The following is a 20,820-nucleotide window of genomic DNA, read 5'->3' as shown; positions in this document are numbered from 1 at the left end:
CTGTGAAGGTAACAGAGGATCATTGGATTGGCACTTCACTCAATACCACAGTAGAGAATGATGAATTGCTGTTAAGGGCTTATAGAAGTATGGATACACATTGAAACTGTGTGACACACAATGAAATAACTGGAAATGAAACTTCACCGGCTTCATGCAGTCAACTGAGCTCAAGTCAGTGTGTAAACACAAACACCTTAAAAAGAGGTTTAGTCAGTTGACTAACATTTTAGTCTAGACACATGCTCCCTCTCTTTCTCCTGCGCACTTCCTGGGTTTATTGTGAACAGTAAGAAGAGCAGCAGCTGTACATTAGTAGCTCATCCAGTGGTTGGTGGGGTCCTGGCTGTTCTGCCCCTGTGTCACCACTCTCATTAAAGTGGCACAGTGCAGCCCCCCATAGACAATCAGGGCTGCCCCAACACACACTCTACCTATAAATCACCCAGTGAAAATCAATGGGCTTTGGTTAGCCGGGGACTTGTGTCCTTGGAAGGCGTGAGATGAATCGAGAAGAAGCAAGAACAAAGCAGGAACAGCATCCACTTAAAGGGAAGGAGAGGCATCTGAGAAAAACAGCAACACCACAACAGCCTAAATTCAAATGCTGTTGTGGTGTTCAAATGCGAGAGCGATGACTGAGAGAAATACTGGCTGCTGGAATTTATTCAATCTTAGAGTGAGCTTTGGGGTGGAGGAATAACAGTGATAGTTGGAAAAGGTCACCGACTCATCCTTTGTTTCTCATAGCTGACTGGTATTGCCTTCGCATAATGATGCATTTCCATGACCGGGTTCATTTTTCAGCCTAAGCTTTGTCTATCTAATAGACTCTGACAAAACAATTGAACGGCAATAGAGGATGAGTCAGGTTGCCATTACTCTAGATTGCCTCTGAGATGGATGGAGGGCTTAAACTAAGGCTACGATAACGAATGGTCTATTCTTCCAGGAAAGTTTAGAAACCACACCCTCTGCATTCGCACAACTTTCCTGAATATTCCTCCTGCGCTGTTGGTTAAATCACAGATTTGGAATGTGTGTTAACTGTGTTAACTGGTGAGAATTCCAAGGACAGTACGTTTTTAGTCAAAGGAAAGATGGATTAGGTCTTGGTTTCCATCACTTAGAAGTCAGGGCCTTGTCAATGCCATCAGCTTCTACAACAGCCGTCTCCTTAGCTACATCTCCCAGTTCTCCACTTTTCATTTTAAAGACTGTCTTTTGCATCATTAAATGTAAGCCCCTTTCACACATGCAGCCTGTTCCGTAAATGTAACGGCAAACCATCATATGTGAAAAGGAGTCGATGTCGAAATGCCAGTAAATCAGTTCTGCCAATTTCACTGCTCAAGGCGTGGTAATGTTACTAGTAATGTTCTGTATCAACCGTATGTGTGAAGGATGCCGTAACATTACAGTTAAACGTAATTTCCAGGAAATGACAACAGTGGAATTTAATGGTATCGCCAGTATTGTGTGAATGGTAGCATTACTTTAAAAAAAGCGTAAAGGCGTGTCTTGTGTGAACAACAGAAACTGCTACCTTTACCGGAAAATGAAAATGGCAATTTTACAGGTTTCATGTGTGAAATTGGTTATAGGAAAAAAAAATCAGACAGGAGAGATGGCAGAAGTGATGACATAAAAATAGAACTTGCTTGTCCCTCTAAATGTCTTCAAAATATAATGAAACCTGTTAGAGTGATAAATTACAATATCATGAAATGACATCTTCAGGCTGATATTGTAATAATTAAAAAGGTACACCCCTTATAATGGAATAATCACTGGTAAATGTAATAATGTATTAATCATACAATCACGTAACCAGGAAACAAAATTACAGTATCACTCTGAAGATGTTATTATATTATCCAGTAAATTATTACATGCATATTACATATTATTATATTTTATTACATTTCAAGCCATTTAGTGGCTTGAAATTAGCCACTAACACTCATCACCTGGGGTAACCTGAGCTATAAGCTAAAAGGGGAATGCAATCAGTCTGAAGGGCATTTAGACTGCGTTGCTTATCTCTATATAAACTTATTATTTCTTAGTTGCTGGAAAATGGAAATGCAAACTATCTTGATTAAACAAATAATTTGATAATTGTTTTAAATTGCATTACATTGTAATCTCAGAGAGGTGCAAAATGCAAGTATACTGTATTTTCTCCCTTGAAAGGGTGTGTACATGCCACTGAACAAAACTGAACAAAAGATTTCAGATTTCAAAAATTCCCCCAGACACCCATAGCATTTCTGGGGAAGTTTCCTTCAAGTCAAGGTAAACTGAAAGTGGTTCTACATAAAACGCTAACAGAACGAGAGGACTGGATTTTTTTTTTTCTCTATCTTTAGTAGGAACTGAACCTCTGCATGCCCAGCCCAGTCAGCTGGATGCTGTTGGTTTGTCACTGTAATAAGAGACCAGGAGCAGCATGGTGTTAGAATCCAGATGATGATGATGATGATGATGATGGGGTGAGAAAGAGAGGGAAGACAGAGGGAGGAGGAGTGTGAGCAGTATGTGTACAGGCGTCCTATTGTGTGTCTGCCTCTGCTCTGATGGCCAGACAGATGTGCCTGCTGAGCCCAAAAGCCTGGTGTGTGAAAGGGATGAGCAGCACTAACCCTCTCTGACACACACACACACACACACCTGGTTTGTATTAAGATATTTTCTTCTAATCTCTCTCGCTCATCTCTTGATAAAAGTCAAACCAAACCTGATTCCAGTCCAGCTAAGCATGATGGACTTTTCTGCACTCTTTTCTGCTGTAATTTACATTCTCTGGTCTTCAGAGACCCTGTTCTCATACCAAATTTGTACTTATAGTTACAAAAAGTAATGCCGAGTCATTTCGTATCATATTCTAGGCGGCAGGAGGCACTGAAACAGGCAGTAGTCTGACATTTACATTGCGTGGTGGATGGGCGTATAAATTTACCTTCAACTCCAACAACCTGGGTTCAATTCCCAACTCATGACAAGTTTTAAACTAAGTGAAATTTAAATTTTCAACTGTGGTATTTCTTACTTAGGCATGAGCAAAATCGTACCCTAACCTTATTGTTGTAGGCTCCACCGGTTTTATTTGCCTAAACCTAGTCATAACCTTAACCCTAATCTTAACCAAAGTTATTTTTGTTTGCTAACCTCAACTGTAACCTTAACCTAATGTGTTTTACCACATTGATAGGTTATGACCACGCACAGGTATAGTATGAATCACATAGGTATAGCTAAAACCAAGGGTGCATAACCTTTTCATAAGATATCGTACAAATGTTGTATAAGAACAAATTGGTTGATACAAGTTAAGAACACATTAAGAAATAGCTGCATATGAGCATCAGTCCATACTGGTTTGCCCTTGCTTCATTTTGTCATGCTAAACTTTCCAAGCATGAAAACGTCTGACTATCAGATGCGTTTTGGGGTTGTTTCCTGTAGTTGGTTTGGGTTACATTCAGACTTGCTTTTATGTGATGTTGTCTCTTTTTTATCGTCTTTTTATCTTTTATCGGCTTTTTATTGTCTCTTTATCAGCTTTTTATAATCTTATCATATTTTTATTGTCTTTCTATTGTCTTTTTACGTCTTTTATCCTAACTCTATCTTAATTTTATCTTACTTTTATTCTATTATCCGATTATACCGCTATTTCTTTGAATGTTTGCTATTTTCCACCTCTGTCCTCCTATGAATTTAATCCGTTTTTTATTGTTTTACTGCCTTTTAAATTCATAATTTGAGTATGCTGCTTTTATTTTGTCTGTCAAAGCACTTTGTAAACTGTTTTTAAAGGTGCTATATAAATAGTTATTATTATTCACACCACCAAACTGTACTGCAGTTCTCTTGGAAGAGGGCCAAGACATTGCACTCATTTGGTATCACCTGGGTTTGAATGGCATTGTTCTCACCTGACCAAATGAACCAAGCTAAATAAACTGCTGCAAACATGACTGGTGTGAGTGCAGCCTTGGAGTGGAAAAGGCTGTTTTGACTCCTTACTTGCAGGACCAGCCGATTAGCATTAATACTAGCTCCCTCTGTTTCAATGAGGAATGCTAACAATGCTGGCAAACTGTGTTCAGAAAACCTTTTTTTTGCCCCAAATGTGACAAGGTTTATATGTTCATATGAAATAAGCAATACAAGGCAAAAAAAATAAATAATGAATCAAATCCAAACAAAATTGATAGCTTTATTCCAAATGGTTAATAAACAGAACACATGAAACTTACATATTATGGCATGTGATAAAAGCATGATACATTAAAAAAGGATTACATTTGTTCATTTTGCAACAGGCTGAAATGTGAAGGACAGCTGGCAAGAGTTTTAAAAATAACTATGAAGAAAATGTGGAATTGAGGCTACTGTTACTTTGGTTTGTCCCAGATAAGAGAGTCGAAGCAGCACCGAAAACTAGAACAATTGAATTGAGTCAAACACACTGGTCTCAGACATCAGTGGAATGAACACAATAATGGGAGCTGTAATTGAGTTCAGCTCCTCACTATTAGGGCTACTAGTGGGGATTGTATTTGAAGGACTGTAGTTCAGTAGACTCCATTTTGTGTCCCAAGTGCCGGTTTGTGAGGAACACCAATGTCCTATTGTTCCACTGTACTGTATTGCCCTTTGCTAAACAAGCGCTGGGGTCTTTTGGGCCAAGCTGCATACCGTAGGGCAAAGAGAGAGATACAACTGAACACCAGATGAAGGCAGATTCAACATCTTTGCTTTGGCAAACAAGGCAGTTAAAAATGAACCGTGTGTGTGTGTGTGTGTGTGTGAGAATGTGTGACTTTACAACCCTCCCCTATAGGCTAGGATCCAGTAGACAGAGCTAAAATGCCTGAAACCCTCCCAAATCCCACATAGGACTCGGCCTGGCCACAACACACGCACACTGTATGAGAGGGTTTGTGTGTGTGTGTGTATGTGTGTGAGACTTGTGTGTGACAGAGTGTGTGTTCAGTTGAATCCTCTCCTGGCCCTCTGTGCTTGTTAGAGCAGTGTGAAGGGGAAGCTGAGTTTTTTTTTTTATTGTAATGGAGCTTTGTTTAATGCTGAGGCATATCAGACAAACTGTTGACAACACTGACCAGACTCAGACCTAAAACACTGGCTACAGTGACAGAGCCAACTTATAGAAAAGGTGAGTAATTAGGACTATTTTTCCATCATTTTTAAAATCTGTTTGGGAAGACCTGTCACTCAGCTGACTGAGATGACATCTTCTTTTTGAACGTGTACAAAGACCCGACATGTCGGTTGACAATACAGTGGTTTGTCCATCTCCACCTGTGGCCATTGTTAGGAGGGTCACAACTAAGGCAATATGTATATTCAACCACAAAGTTATTACAGTTTTTCACAATTGTTTACACACACTAAAACTGGAACTTGAGACACAATCACTAAACCCTGACAGTTCAGTTCATCTGTCTCAGACGAGATCCAGGCCACTTTGGTTCACCATGTGCTCGGCCATGGTTTGAGCAGGGAGGCTAGGCAGAGAGTCCAGCCCAACCTGAGCCGCTTCACTGTTGCTTCCATCATCTGGACATTCAGAAAGAGAATAAGTAACCTACTCTCTACACTACGCTTCTTTAGTTCTATATGGTATTCTTTATAGTATATATATCATATCAGTAGGCCTATGCTTCTCAGTGATGGTTGGCCAACGTTACAGTAATGAAAAAAAGAAATATACTTGTACCCTAACTTTAAACCCTAAATTACATCATGTATGCAGAACTGAGAGACGACCAGTCTATGCGAACATAGCTTTTGATGTAGATGAGGTGCTGTGGTTAGACCCAAATAGGGAGCAGGATTTTTTTTTCTTTACAGAAAACTGTAAAAAAAAACCCAAAAAAAAACACTTCACATATTCAACATATATCCAAGTGTTGATCGAAATAAACTATTTGTAATTGAAAAAGTATTTGGGTGTTACTATATTTGCGTATATATACATTACTGTAACAGTCTTCTAAAACAGGCTACTGTGCACAAGTGTACGCTAACTCTGAAAATGCAAAAGGCATAAGCCCACTGGTAAGATATTCATAGCAGTGTTTTCCGTTGAGCACATCAGTGTGTAGTTGGTTGTTAGAAAGATGTATTACATTATGATGGTTGTGTGTGTCAATTTGATGCATTCAGTTTTGAGAGAAGATTACAGTTTTGAATGCAGTGTTTCATTTTGGAAGAGATTTGTAGACTTTTGCATTTTGTGTTAGTGTTTTTGTGTTTAGAGTTTTGAGAAAATGAGCCCAGTTTCAGAAAAAAAGTGTGTAAGCAATTGTGACAAACTGTAATTGAACAAAAAACAACACTGTCCACTTTTTTCAACCATTCATACTATTTTTCATTATGGGGTAAATTGGCCAGTGGTCTTGTCAGATGTGGGACTTTTAAGACAATTAGGTAACACTTAACTTACAGTGGTGCTCATAAGGCATCATAAGAACATTATAACCATATTATAAGATTAGATATTTTGCCTTGCTCGTACCTTTGGTATCCTGTGGTATAAAGCATCACAGAGCGGCAGTGCTTGGGCAGTTTACTGACAGAACCTTACAGGATTTCTGGGTACTGAAGTCCTCAAAATTCAAACAGTTACCTGTACCAGTTGTCTGATGATTATATTGTAATAAAAGTTTATCTCTGCTCCTAAAGGATGTCTAATCTGCTGGTAATGCATCACAATGCGCTTATCACCTGTTTGTTCAATCACTGGAAACAAATGGAGCCCAAACCAACAGCCACTGGATAAGGTGAACAGGTTAGAATAAATTGTCTGCAGCGCCCCATGAAAACCAAAGGTCAAAATGAAGTGGTGAAGAAACACCCCTTTTTTTCCCCTCAGATGAATCTTGTCTTTGTATGTATCCAGCTGAACACAGAAAACATTCATCTTGGACTCAGACACACAGTGGAATGCGGTCCAAACAATATGTAACACTATATACTTAGAATAAACACTTTGATAGATTACCAAGCGGTGCAAAATGGGTGATCAATAAATAGAGAAAAAGGGGGAAAAGGCACATGCAGTGAGGTCCTGCTGGCTGAGCAAGCAGTCATCTTCCTCCTCTCTCTCTCCTCATCATTTGTTCTTGGTGGCCAGCGGCTTGCGGCTGATCTTCTTACTCTTATCGTTGCTCTTCTTAGGAGGCTCTGGGTTGGCCTGCATGTGTCGGCCATAGAGACTGAGGAAGATCAGAGAGGAGAGGAGGAGAAATGAGAGGAGAGGAGAGGAGAGGAAATGGCTTTAGCATTCACAGACAACCATTCAATGTACAACCAGGTGTGTATGTGTGTGTGTGTGTGTGTGTGTGTGTGTACATGCCCATGTGTCTGAGAGGAACGTTTCAGGTTGATTTAATTCTTCTCTAATACAACATTTCAAAATGAAAAATCTTTCCAGCTTTGAGGGAATCTGTGTGGACTTGCAGTTGGTTTTTGGTTGATTCAGATTTGTAACAGTGTGATTGGCTGATCACAAATCAGATTGCTGATTAAAAATTATGCATTTTAGCTGAACTTCATTAGCAGATTGTTGTGGCTGCATTACATTGCTGAAATAAATAATATTTCTTATCCAAACATAGTTGTTATGTTAGTGTGTGCTTGAAGAAAAAGGTTTTCATTCTATCCAATAGATTCAACGAGTTCTATAGGCTATGAAATTTATAACACAGTATCAGAAATGAATATACAGTGCTACGAAAACGTAAGTACACCCCATGAGTTTTTTGATATTTTGATTTGGACACATGCGTATTTCATCTTCAAGACTTCTGATAGATAAAGGTTACCTAATTTAACAAATAACACTGAAAAATGGCTTTTCTTGTAATTGTCTCTTATCTCTTGTTTTGGACAGTGGTTGAATTGGGGGGAGGGGCCGATTTTGGGGGGAATGGTGGAGTCTGGGGGGGGGACAGCTGTCCATGGCCCTGGGGAAGAGGTGGGGGGGGGAGGAACTTACAGAAACCTTACACAATACAATCTACAGTATCACCTTGTAAATTCTACCCATTCATATTATTCAACTTAATGTTACAGCAGGCGTATTCAAAGGCTCTCCAAGAGCTGAGTCAAGTTGAAACTGAACAAGGACACACAGTGTCATAGATGTGAAGCACCCTATAGTTCTGCCGTATTCCCAAACAGCACTCCGCAAGCACTTTTCAGCTTTCTATTTGTAAATTGTGTGTACCATGCCTTCCAATAGCCACTGGGGGCAGACAGGCTAACAGTGAGTCAGGGAGTGATTTACTTTGTGGATCCATTAGGTGCTTCACATCTTCATTCATCTTCATTTAGTTTTGTGATCAGACACCCCTTTTCTATATATAGAATACTGTTTTGGCAATTCTATATTCAATACATTTTCCAGTGTATTAACAACTCAGTTAACTACCATATTCAGCCAAAAAGAAGCAAACTATCTTGATAAGAATGCTGTATGTCAAACTGCAGTGATTCAAGGCTAGTTACTTAAAAAACGGGAATGGATTAATTGAATCAATCTTCGTTCATTGTCATTACCCGCTTAATCCACTTAAGGGTCACGGGGGTGCTGAAGCCTATCCCTGCATACATCAGACAGAAGGCACACATACACACACACACACACACACACACCAAGTTCCCCTCTAAGTTAAACCTTTGTCAATTTTTTCAAGAGGGGAAATGACATCCCCTTGCATCTCCCCTTAAATCAGCCAGGGTTGTGGATCATTATCCTGTTGCCAGATCCACTTTTAGTTCAGCTTCAGCTTTTTGATAGATGGCATCACTTTCTGCTTCAGTATTCTCTGATACAATGTGGAATCCATGGTTGACGCGATGGCAAGCTGGCCGTAAAGCAGCCGCAAACCTTAATGCCCCGACACTGTACACTCTATGCTTTACAGTTAGTATAAGGTTCTGCTGTTGAAAGGCAGTGTTTTGTTTTTGCTGAACATGATGTCTTACATTATGACCAAATAACTCAATTTAGCAAACTGCAATTTATCAATTTATGTTCTTTTTTGAGAACAGGACGTTCTTCTTTCCCGACCTCCCATGAAGGCCAAGTTTGTGCATTGTATTTGAGCAGTTGAAAATGAATGAATGAATCCAACTATCAAACTGTTGAGAAAGGAGTGAAATGACAAAACCACGTGTTGCTTTGAAATTAAAAATCTCTATTTAAACAAGCACAGATCCTGTACAGACCCACGGCGCGTGTGTTCAATTAAATTAAATTAAATTAAATTAAAGGTCCTATATTCTACACTTTCCAGTGTTTTATGTCTTGAGGTCCATTAAAAGCTGTGTGTGTGGTGTTGTGTACCAAAACCACTCTCAATCCATTTTTACACGTTCATTATCCAGCATCTCTCTGAGCCTTACCAAGAACAGGCTGTTTTTGTTTTGTGTCTTTAAGGCTCATTAATATTAATGACCCTCTGTTTTGATTGGCTAACCAGTTCAAGAGTGAAACGTGAGACACCACAGTGCCGGCAGCTACAGGTAGGGAAAACTCTCCAGGAAATAAACAATAGCAACTGCTCAACCGCTTTGAAAAAAACACTTTATTAGTCTATTATTTCTTACAAAAATGATAATGAGCGAACCTTTGTGACGCCACAAAGTTACAGAAGTCCAAACGGCTCGTTTAGAGGCTCGGTTATCTAATATGGATTGTGTGGATTTAGTTGCCTATCGTGCGTTTTGACACTTTCACCATGTTTAGATAGACCATCCAACTCCTTTATAATCAAAGAGGCAAGGGAAATCCCATTTTCCACCATATGGGACTTTTGCACTGAAGCACTGTGACACGGTTATCGGTTAAATGACCAAATTCCACTAATGTTACTTAAATAAATCCCACAAGATAATAATTTTACCTACCGTTAAAGTTTGTAGGGCAGCAGAAGACGAGTTATCAAATTACTGTTTACAAATCCTGTTACTAACAGGCGAGTTTGGAACAAATTGTGGAATGTTAAGTTTAACTTTTTTTTTTCACACCGGGAGACTGTCAGCTGGAGTTCAATGCTGCTGGTCTGTGCATCTCCACATGACAGACATGATGCGATGTGACATCAGGTGCGTTAGAAATCGATTTAGATCAATTTCTATACATTGACCAACTTTTTTTATTTTGTGCCTCTATACGGGAAACACTGAATGCAGTCAAAGACGCCCTCTAGAGGCCATCTGATGAAGCGTATGACTGACTGACTGCCTGCCTGCCTGACCTGAATCTTGACCTTGCCTCGTGATGCCCTCCACTGCATCGTGGGTAAAAAACAAAAACAAAATACCTATTTGATTACTGTCAAATGAGCATAAATAACATATAGGTATATATAACCAATGTCACCTATGATCAGGCAGTTTAAACAATGATCGGCTGATCACCAACAACCTATTTAGATCTATCAGCCGACTATGTCAGTTGATTGGTACATCCCTAGTCATTAGCTGTTAATTTCACTTCACTGACACACTTAAACATTTCTCTGTTTTGAATAAGCTCCTTCTCTTCCAGCTGAGGACGATCAAACCAAAGAAAAAAAAGGAGGAAACACAAAGAGACAATTATCTCTGAACTGGGCTGCTCTGGGGAGGAGGAGGGAGGAAGGAGGAGGCAGAGGAGAGAGGAGGACAGAAAGACAGAGCCCAAGGAAGAGTCCTTTCCACTCCATTGAGTTCTCTCTCTCCTCTGTATGAGCGAGACACACCCATGGGAGTGAGAAAGTGACAGAGAGGGGCAGAGAGAGAGAGAGAGAGAGAGAGAGAGAGAGAGAGAGAGAGAGAGAGGTGGTGACAGAAGACGTACGTCCACTGTGCTTGGCAGTAACTGACACTAATAAGCAAACCACAGTGAATGTTGACTAAGTGCCCAATCATTACTGACCACGTCTCCACAGCTGTGCATGTATGTGTGTGACTTTGCGCATCCATGCTCATATTTATGTATGCATTTGTGAATGTAAGGTTATCTTTGTGTCTATGAGTGATAAATGTTTTTGTATATTTTTGTCTGTCCTTGTGTGTGTGTGTGTGTGTCTGTGTGAGAGAGAGAAGGAGTTGTAGGTCTAATTGCACAGCAGGTAAACATCATATGGGCTGTTTGGCTTGAGCTGAGAGCTGAGAGTTACATCCAGCTGGAGTTGTGTTCAGGTCGAGAGCAGGGGACTACAACACACACACACACACACACACACACACACACACACACACACCAAGATGATCAGATTGTAGACTCTAACACTCTAACAAACGTTCTTCAGAGGAATTTTGGTTAAAGCTGCAGTGAGAAAGAGTCTGATATAAAAATCCACCCATCTTATCAGCCTAAATCAGGAACTGGGGCTGCAACAGAGAAGAGCACTAATAATTGAACTAAGAACTAATTGAGAAGCTGTAGTTTCAGCCTATTTGAACAAATTAAATTCTCAAGTTGGTATGGTCATTACCTGGTGGGAAATCTTCTCCACACAGGAAGTGATGAATCAAAACGTATTCCGAAAGTGTCTCCTAAACCAGTGATTCTCAACCTTTTTTATATCAAGCACCCCAAATGTAGTACATATTAGAGCCACGGACCCCCATTTGATGAGATTTTGTCTCTTGGACTCAAATCTGAGAATATTTTTATTGTCAGATATGATTTTGTCCAGAATTCCATGACTATCTATATTGTAGGTAGAGAGATAACAGTAAAGCTATGATCAAAACAGTCATTCTTCTACATTCTCTAATTGTGTTAACTTCCTGTAAATGAAATAATGGTGAAGTTTAACAAGTCATCAATTTGCTGGGGACCCCCTAGAACCCCCTCAAGGACCCCTGATTCCGGTGCCAATTTTCCAATTTTTCTTATCAATCCAATTCATTATCGTTTACCTTATCGATTCCTACTGTATAAATTGTCAAGGGTAAAAGACTAAAGCTTTACTGGAATTAAAGTTGATTTATTACTGAAGAAAGATTGCTGTGTAGTTACTTTTGTCTCAGAATTACTTTTAATGCACATTTGGCTTAATGCATTATTGAAAGAACACACAAGAACAAGTGAAACAAGTAATTGGCTGTCAACATCACTGAACAAAAACAAAATATTTACCACTGTATTTACCAGTTTATTGGGTCGTTTTATGCGCACTCTACCCATAATTATAATATTTCCGACAGCATTTGAAGGCAGCGTGCTTGCTACTGTTGCGACGGTTGCCGTGGTGCAGAACAAGTGCGAAAATCTAGGACATAATGAGGTAAATATTGGACTTTTGGACCCATAGTGCACTCGTTTCACTTCAGAACACTGCAGAAATTTTATGCAGATTTTTTGCCGTTTTTGGAACTGTAAAGAAACGTTCTCTAGCAACTTCTGTTGTTCTGAAGAAGGCTGCAACGGAGCTGTGCTAGCAAACTCACTGTATGTTATGGATATACAAACTTCACTGGTGTTTTGACTAACATGAGGGTGGGTGAGTAGTCAATTTAAGTCATTGTTTGCGACTGACAGCACACCGAATGGGTCAAAAAGATTGTTCAACATTCTTAATGATTGATAAGATTGCTAGTGTGGTGGCTTATAATTTCTGACTTATTTCTATACTATTATTATTATTATTATTATTATTATTATTATTATTATTATCATTGTTATATATAGTAGTATAATGCACATATTTTACATATTTCTTATTTTCTTATTTCTATTATATATGCTTATATATATTTCTCTTGTACAATGTGAGCAACTGCAGTGTAACCCAATTTCCCTTAGGGGATCAATAAAGTATTTCTGATTCTGATTCTGAACCGGAACTAAATTGTAACTAGTTCTCGATACCCAGCCAGTAAACTGGGTATTGAAGTCCTCAAAATTCAGTTACCTCTCGCTATCATTTGCGGCTGCCAATGTGAAAATTGCGTTGTGCAGCTTTAATTATTTAGAAAATGTAATCAGTTCTTCCTTGCCCTATGACCAAACTTTCCACAAAGTGCAATTCCATTCATAACTTTTGGAGTAATCCTGCGAAAAGACAAACAGATGAAATGGGGCGAAAACACACAAATACTGGAGGTAATTATGGTTAAAATAATGAGAAAACATCTTTTTCAATTTTTCCAGAAAAAAACCTGACTCTACCTTGAATCATAAAAGACCAAAACAAAACCCACTACTCCCCAATTTTCTGAGTTTTTCTAGGGAAATTTTACAGTGAATTCACTGAAGAATTACCATCTGTATTTTTATGTACAGTGGTAGTCGGGATTATTTCGATTTTAAGGTCCCAGGAACCAGAGGTCATACAGCAAAATCCCCATAAAGATACACTGAGCTTTTTTAGAATGAAAAGACTGAGATGAACAAATATGTCAGGAAAACACTGCTGGAAAAACTCACTAAGCGTCTCACACCCAAAAGATTACTTTAAACATGTGAGTAAATTACTGTCTGAAGCAATACATGCCTTCTGAAACAACGGGCATGCTTGACATTTTCTGATTTTATTCACGCAGTTTAAAATATATTCAAATTATTTCAGGACAACTTTTAATGGATTGGAATGGAACAGAAAGGAATGGATAGCTTTGAAAAAATCTAAAAAAAATCCTCGCTCTCTCTCTCTCTCATTCACACACACACACACACACAGCCTAATGACATATACCATGGCCAAAAATTCACACGTGGGAGCATGCATATGTGCACAAACAAATGTGAAATACACGCACACACTGGCGTGCACACAGATAGGAAGTATATGGACAAAATTCACACTAGGGGAAGGCTGTCAGTCTATGATTGAAGTGTCCTGTATTTTCTCTCCGGGAGGGCGGGAGTCTATCTACCTCAGCCCCATGTCAACACTCTCTCCTGGGGATTAAAAGCTGCCGAACCCCATCTTCTCTCCACCCCGCCACAACCATACCCATGGCAGGCATGCAGCAGAGAGACAAAGACAGAGCGAGAGAGAGAGAGAGAGAGAGAGAGAGAGAGAGAGAGGGAGAGAGGGAGGGGGGACAGAGAAACAGGGAGAGCGAAAGATAGAAGACAGCAAAATAGGGAGAGAGAGAGAGAGCCAGCAAGAGAGAGACAGAGAGAGAGAGCGAGAGAGACACACACACACACACACACACACACACACACACACACACAGAAAGCTCCCTGCAGAGCTTGTCCAGTCAGCCAAGCCGTTGTGTCCCAGAGGAGAGGGCTGGTTAGGGGCTAGGTACTGGGCGGCCCCTGGGACCACCAGAGTGTCTGGAAGTGGCAAGGCCCTGAGAGATGGACAGCTTTTAACTCTGTATCTGTCAGAACTGACTCTATACACTGAAGCTACTGGTTGGCTCTGGAACACAGTAAGCCCCAAGGTAATACAACAACAGACAAATCTTCTGTCTGGTTCCTTTATCATATGTCCTGTCACTGCTCATGGATTACCCTGTATCTCAAAAAAGCCAACTTCTCAAGAAAACCAGTATTTATTTACACATTGAAACATAAAATGCTTTGTCAACGTGGAGGAAGAGATGCGCATCAACAATTGTCTTTAGTAAGGACTACTAAAAAAAATAAAGACAGAGAAAGAAAAGTGAATCCAAAAGGAGTGGATTTCCTAACTTCCTCTCTTTTATTACTACTTCAGCTTTTTTTTAAGACTATTTTTGGGCATTTTCGCCTTTATTAGATAGTTTAAAGTACAGCGAGACAGGAAAGATTGTGTGAGAGAGAGGGATGACATGCGACAAAGGTCCTAGGCCGGATTCAAACCAAGCACATCATCACTGAGCCACCAGGATGCCCCTCCTTCAGCTTTTTGAATAGTTTCACAGGCCCTAGAGTCCTGAAAAATGGTCCTAGGACCATGTAAACCTTTGATTCAAGGGCAAACATAGATATCACTAAAACTGTCAACTACACATATAGACATAACCACATAACACATAAGCGGGTTAAATCATTCTAGCCAGTGCATCTGATAACACCAAACTATGCATATTTCTACTTAATCAGTGTAATAAAGGAGAGAATAAGGAGGAGGAGAAGAAAGAGACAGCGAGGAACTGAGGGCGAGTGAAAGGATGGGTTTAGAGAACAGAGAAGAGCTCCTGTTTGGGGTTTGGCTTGTGGTGACTGATTGTTTAAGAAGAGCAGGATTACTCATTTAGTCAATAAGTGGCCAGTGCAGCGCACTTTGTGTTGTCATAACAAGCCTGAGTGTTAGCATAATTGTAGGTTCACAGCATTGATGGATGAGTCTAGGAGAGAAGGAGGATATGGAGGGAAGAGGAGGGGGAGGAGAGGCGCGATCCATTTGATGTGAGGAGTGGAGTATAATGCAGCCTAATTAATGATGGAGTGTTCGTTGGACCGGAAGTTACTCCACGGGAAGAAACAACTAATTGTGGAGGGTTTGGGGGGTAAACAAGCCGAGGACAAGTCGTTTATTCAGGGCAAAGGAGGAATTTATGAACCATCGGAAGTGACAATCCACCTGTGTGTGGGTTGGAGGTTATATTTCCAGCCAAGGAAGTCTCTGCTGTCTTTCGTTTTTTTCGAAGTAGCTTGTCAGGAACTGACCAATGGTAAGAATTCACAAAGAAATAGCTTGAATGAAGCTGAAGGCCCTGGGGCCGGTTGCACCAACAGGGCTTATGCCTGGTCTTAAGCTAAGTTGGTCGTAACTTGGCGTTCTAAGTCCGACCTAATAGTTACGCCGATTGCACCATCTAGGCTTAAGCCTTCTTCTCACTAAGACCGGGCATAAATCTTACGCCTAGTCAAGAGCAGGCGTAACGTCAAAATCTAGGCCGTTTCTATAGTAACAACACAGCTTGACAATGGCGCATCTCGTATATCGACTTTACACGAGCTTTTAGACGGGAGAGAGTTATTAGGGACAGAAGCAATCCATTGGACATATACAATGATGAGGAGCTGATTGAGAGGTTTCGTTCTGTAGGAGAGATCTATTTGAACTTACTGAAGAGCTGTCACCGGACTTGCAGTTTGTGTCGGACCACAACGCAACGTTGTCACCCGCGTTGCACATTATATTTATTATTATATATATTATACACACCTTTGCAATTCACAGTAACGTTACTGCTCTCGTCATGAACCACATCCATCTCTGGAGAGACATCACTCTCTTCCAGCGGTTGGTCGATACTGCCGCTTTCCACACCGACCAAACCAGTAAAAGCAGGGGAATCCTCTCCAAAAACATCAACAATGATGTCACTGTATACTGACGTTTTCAGGGGAGGACCCCCGTCGGTTTGATGCATTTTTTTTCAAAGAAATGTCTTTCTTTGCCTTGCTCAGGAGGTCTTTCCACTTTTTCCTTACATCGTTTTCTGAACGAAGGCTGCCCGAGTCTGAACAATCATTTATGGCCTCCGTTATTTCTCTCCAATTCGACTGCTTCTTCTTTATTTGTTACGTTGGACTGCTTGGCAGTTTTCTTGTGCTGGCTGTACAGCTCTATTCATTTTCTTATCTCAATGTCAGCGAAATTGCCTTTTCTTTTTCTTTGATCCTCCATAACGTTGCCGCAAATTAGAAATGATTAGCAACAAATTAGCAAGACAGCGGGAGATTGTTAACAATGTATCCTAGCGACGCACGCTGCTAGGCAATAGCCATAGTCGTGTGGGCATTCACATGGATGCGCATCGCTAAGACCGGGTGTAGTTAAGACTAGGCTTAAGTTTGGTTGGTGCAACCGACATAAAGTCCATTCTAAAGACTGGTCTTAACAAAGGCCGACTTAGCGGTTAGGACCAGGCTTAGTAAAGACCAGTTGGTGCAACCCAGCCCTGGACTCTAAAGCCCAATGTCCAATGGCTCCGGCACGGAAGCCGTGTGTGTACCGGAACAGACTCACGCCCATGTGAATCAGCGCTGCAATGTCCACCGGGTGCAGATGCGTTGTGGTAGCGGCACGGTTTCTGTGCGGAAGCCGCATGGCAGTTTCTGCCGCTACGTTCTTTTCCCACGTCTGGTCTATTTTTGCCGGATCCGCTTGCGTCTGATAAGCATGAAAATGCACTTTATTGACTTGCGGGTGATGCATATAACTCAATCAAACGCGTGCGGTGTACATTGCCTTCCGTTCCGGAGCCGTTCTGATCCCGTGCCCCAGCCGTTCCGCTTCCGTGCCCCAGCCGTGCCGCATCTGGTGGACATTGGGCTTAACACCTGTTATGCACTGTAGTTGCCTTCTGCTATGATGGTGCTCCAACAGTTACCAGGATGTGTAGTCTTCTTAAAGCTGCAATAAGGGATTTTCCAACCACTAACGGGTGACAGAACCACACAGCAAATCTACTGGAATACTGAATAGAAGCCCCTAAGGACAAACAGTGCATAAAGGCTAATAGCTAAGCTAGTGTCACCGGTTACCAGTCTCGCTTTGCCAGATTTTTCTCCCGCTGAAGGTTACATGTCCCACAATGACAAGTGAAGAGGTAGGTAGCAAGTTTACTAGTTTAACAAGTTTACTCGCTCACTTCATCGATTCCACCCTTACAGTTTTTCAGGAATGGGAGGGGGAGAGGGCTGCTTTTAAACAGCGAGGGAGGAGACAAGCTAGTTTTAAAAAAAATGAAAAGCTACTGAATGGGCCGGGAAGAGCTTCGAGTCGGTCCGGGTTTTGACAACAAGCTTTAGAAAAGAGGTGAAAACAGCACCACAGCTGGCCTGCGTGTGTGGATATTGGTTTATATCATTATGTCTCATGGAAATCTACACACAGCACACATTAGTTTCAGGATTGGTGATAGGGTACGAAATCGCTTATTGCAGGTTTAAATGTATGCCAGTATAATGAAATGTCCTGGAACTCTCACATTGTCCCATATTAAAGTAGGGCATTGGCCTGTTGATAATAAGGTGATTTTCTTGCTAGCTGAGCAAGAAGTATAGAATTAAAGAAGTATACAACAAAAAAAATCCCCCCCCCTCCCTCTCTGCTCCCTCTCTCCCGTTACTCTTACCTTCAAATGAGGCTCAGGTATGTGCATGTGCATGCCTGTCAACTGAGAGGGGTAAATCTCTGCAATGGCAGATATTAGCCATTGCAGTTACAAACACACATTGTGAGACAAACATTGGTCTAGGTTCACTCTACACTGGAAAGATAGTCTCAGCAAACTTGATAAATTCCAAACCTTTGACACAAAACACAGGTCTGCTAGATCAGTCTAGTTGTGTGTCCAGTTTCTCGCACATAGATTAGCTACCACAGTTGCAAAACACGGGCTGACCGACTGACCTGAATGTGGCTCCTTCCTGATGAACACATCTTGTGCTGTGGGAAAAATAACTTGCTTCCTTACACAAGTTTATTCCGGTCCCAGTAGCATTTTATTTTACGTCTGTCAGCATGAAAGAGAATTTCACCAAATATTACCAATATTGTTCGAAAAACATTGCCTTTAATATAAAATATTTTACACAAAAGTGTGAAAGTATGAAAAGTCTTGCTCAAGGACACTTCAACAAGCCACATGGCTGTCATCCACAGTGAAAAATCGCCTATGGGCTAATTGACACATTCAGTCCCATACTGATAATGCCATATTGGATCTCACACACCGAGTCACACTCTTCGCTGTCAATTTACAGACAACATCTTCTGCTGTCCTGCAAACCTTAACAGTAGGTCACGTTATTCCCTGTGGTCTGTGACGGTGGTGGAATAGTGAATTTAACCGATACACATGGAATAGGTAATTTAACCGATAAACCTGTCGCGCTAGCCAAACATTGCTCCCACACACACCCACTCTCTGCCGTTAATTGAAATACATCATTTATATTGTAATATAAATTACAAAATGCGCATAAGTAATTGAATGCATTTAATTCAAATACTGCCAATCTCTGTGTACTTGTTCAAAATGATCCAGTTTTAGATTCATTATCTGTTGCAGTGGTCCGCACATGGACTATTAAATCATATAGTTGTGTTAAATCATATCTCACTGAGGTGTGTGTGTGTGGTGTTGTGACGTGACGTGACCACATCAAACAATGGAGTTGGCGGGTGGAACGTGTACTTAGCTGGTTTAGTCAGCTCAACAGACACATATCTGACTGGTGCTTGACAGACACACTGCTGTTGCTGTTGTTTTACACGTTGTGATGAGAGAGAAGGGTGGGAGCAGGTGTGTGTGGGGGGGGGGGGGTCCTCCTATCTCTCTCCCCCTTCACTCTGCCTTTTTCTCTTGGCCACACTCCATCCTTTCTGTCTGTCTCTGACAGTTGTGGACTGACATGGAGGGGAATAGGAGAGGAATACTGAGGACGATCAGGGTGAGAGGACCAGTATCTCTCTGGGGAGGTACAGACTAGAGAGAGGGAGAGAGAGAGCAGGAGCAAGAGAGATCCCAATCATGGTGTCTGTGTCTCTGATTCCAGTACTGAGGGAGGTGACCAGGAACAGAAAAAAAAACGCAAGCAGAAAGGTAATCAATCTCCCATTATATTTGAATATGAAATACATGTTAATGTTTGTCTCTGCAGGTTATATGAAGAGATAAATTCCTATTTCCACTGTGTTATATACCGTTAAAATTTCCTTGGAAAAAACAACTGCAACTCCCATCACTCATTAGTAGAATACAGTAAGACTCAGTAGAAGTGGAGGAGGTGTAGAAGGAACAGAGGGAGGTAAGGAAGGAGGAAGAGCAGGAGAAGCCAAACTCATGATTTAAAAAAATAAGAGCAGATGACAAGAAAAAAAATCTTTCTGGTGACTCTTGACTTCATCAGTAGATAAAGTACCAAGAGGAAGAGTGAAAAACCATACCTTATAATAAGTAATGGAAAGCTGAGGATGTTTCCAGTAGTGATGAATGTCTCAAATGTTTTGTGTTTTGGAACGTGACACATAAACCAGTAAGTTCAAGTCATAATCCTCTGCATTTTCATTTATATAAATGTCCATTTTGTGACTCGCTATTACTGACTGATATAACACAATAGATTCAATATAGCCAATTTATGAAAGCTTTTACATTTGCGGAGCTGGGTAGGTTTTTCCCAGGAAAAATGATGTTTCGTTTGTTCGGAATAAAAAGAATGAGAACTGGGTAGTTAGCAAGAGCACGCTAGCACTGTGGCTGAACAGACAAAAAAAAAAAAGAGGGCCACCTACACAAATTCAAACTTCATAAACGAAAGAAAAGAAAAGAAATTCCAAGGAAAAAGACGTCACACTGTTTGAGAAGATAAGTGCCGTCTTGGAAGTGCAGTGCAAAAACACCACAACAATGATTGCTTAGCACCAAAGAAGGAGACACAAAAAAAAGACGCTTGGCATCAAAATGGCAGCACAAAAAAAGAAAAAGACAGTAACTTGAGGATTACTGCTTTAAAGCTACACTAAGCGATTTTTTCTGACCACTAGAGGGTGACAGAAACCGCAACACATTTATAAACACACAGCAAAGCTACTAGGCGAGTAGAGACTTAAGGACAAACCGCACATAAAGGCTTTGCCAGATTTTTCTCCTGCAGAAGGTTACATGTCCCACAATGAGTGAAGAGGCAGGAAGCAAGTTTACTAGTTGAAAACGTTTACTCGCTCGCTTCATCGATTTGCCATTACTCGGGCCGACTTTGACAGCAAGCTTTAGGAAAGAGGTGAAAACAACACAGCTGGTCCACGTGTGTGGCTATTGGTTTATATCATTATGTCTCACGGAAATCTGCACATAGCACACGTTAGTTTCAGGATTGGTCACAGG

The 20,820-nt window shown here is 40.8% G+C and overlaps 1 protein-coding gene across 1 annotated transcript in view; it reads right to left on the bottom strand.

Moving 5' to 3' along the window:
- Positions 1–4,211: 4,211 nt before the first annotated feature.
- Positions 4,212–20,820, bottom strand: part of rsu1 (Ras suppressor protein 1) — an 86,704-nt gene continuing 70,095 nt past the window's right edge. Inside the window, exon 9 of the mRNA XM_071527626.1 lies at positions 4,212–7,250. Within this exon, the coding sequence (XP_071383727.1) occupies positions 7,148–7,250 (103 nt within the window). The 3' untranslated portion in view covers positions 4,212–7,147. The remainder of the gene's footprint in view (positions 7,251–20,820) is intronic.

Source organism: Centroberyx affinis, unplaced genomic scaffold, assembly GCF_046629955.1.
Source record: "Centroberyx affinis isolate AG114_WGS23_722 - 3 ecotype Tasmania unplaced genomic scaffold, CSIRO-AGI_Caff_v1 ptg000113l_1, whole genome shotgun sequence".
Taxonomy (NCBI): Eukaryota; Metazoa; Chordata; class Actinopteri; order Beryciformes; family Berycidae; genus Centroberyx; species Centroberyx affinis.
The sequence above is the reverse complement of the archived record's forward strand: the minus strand, read 5'-3'. Positions and strand labels throughout refer to the sequence as shown.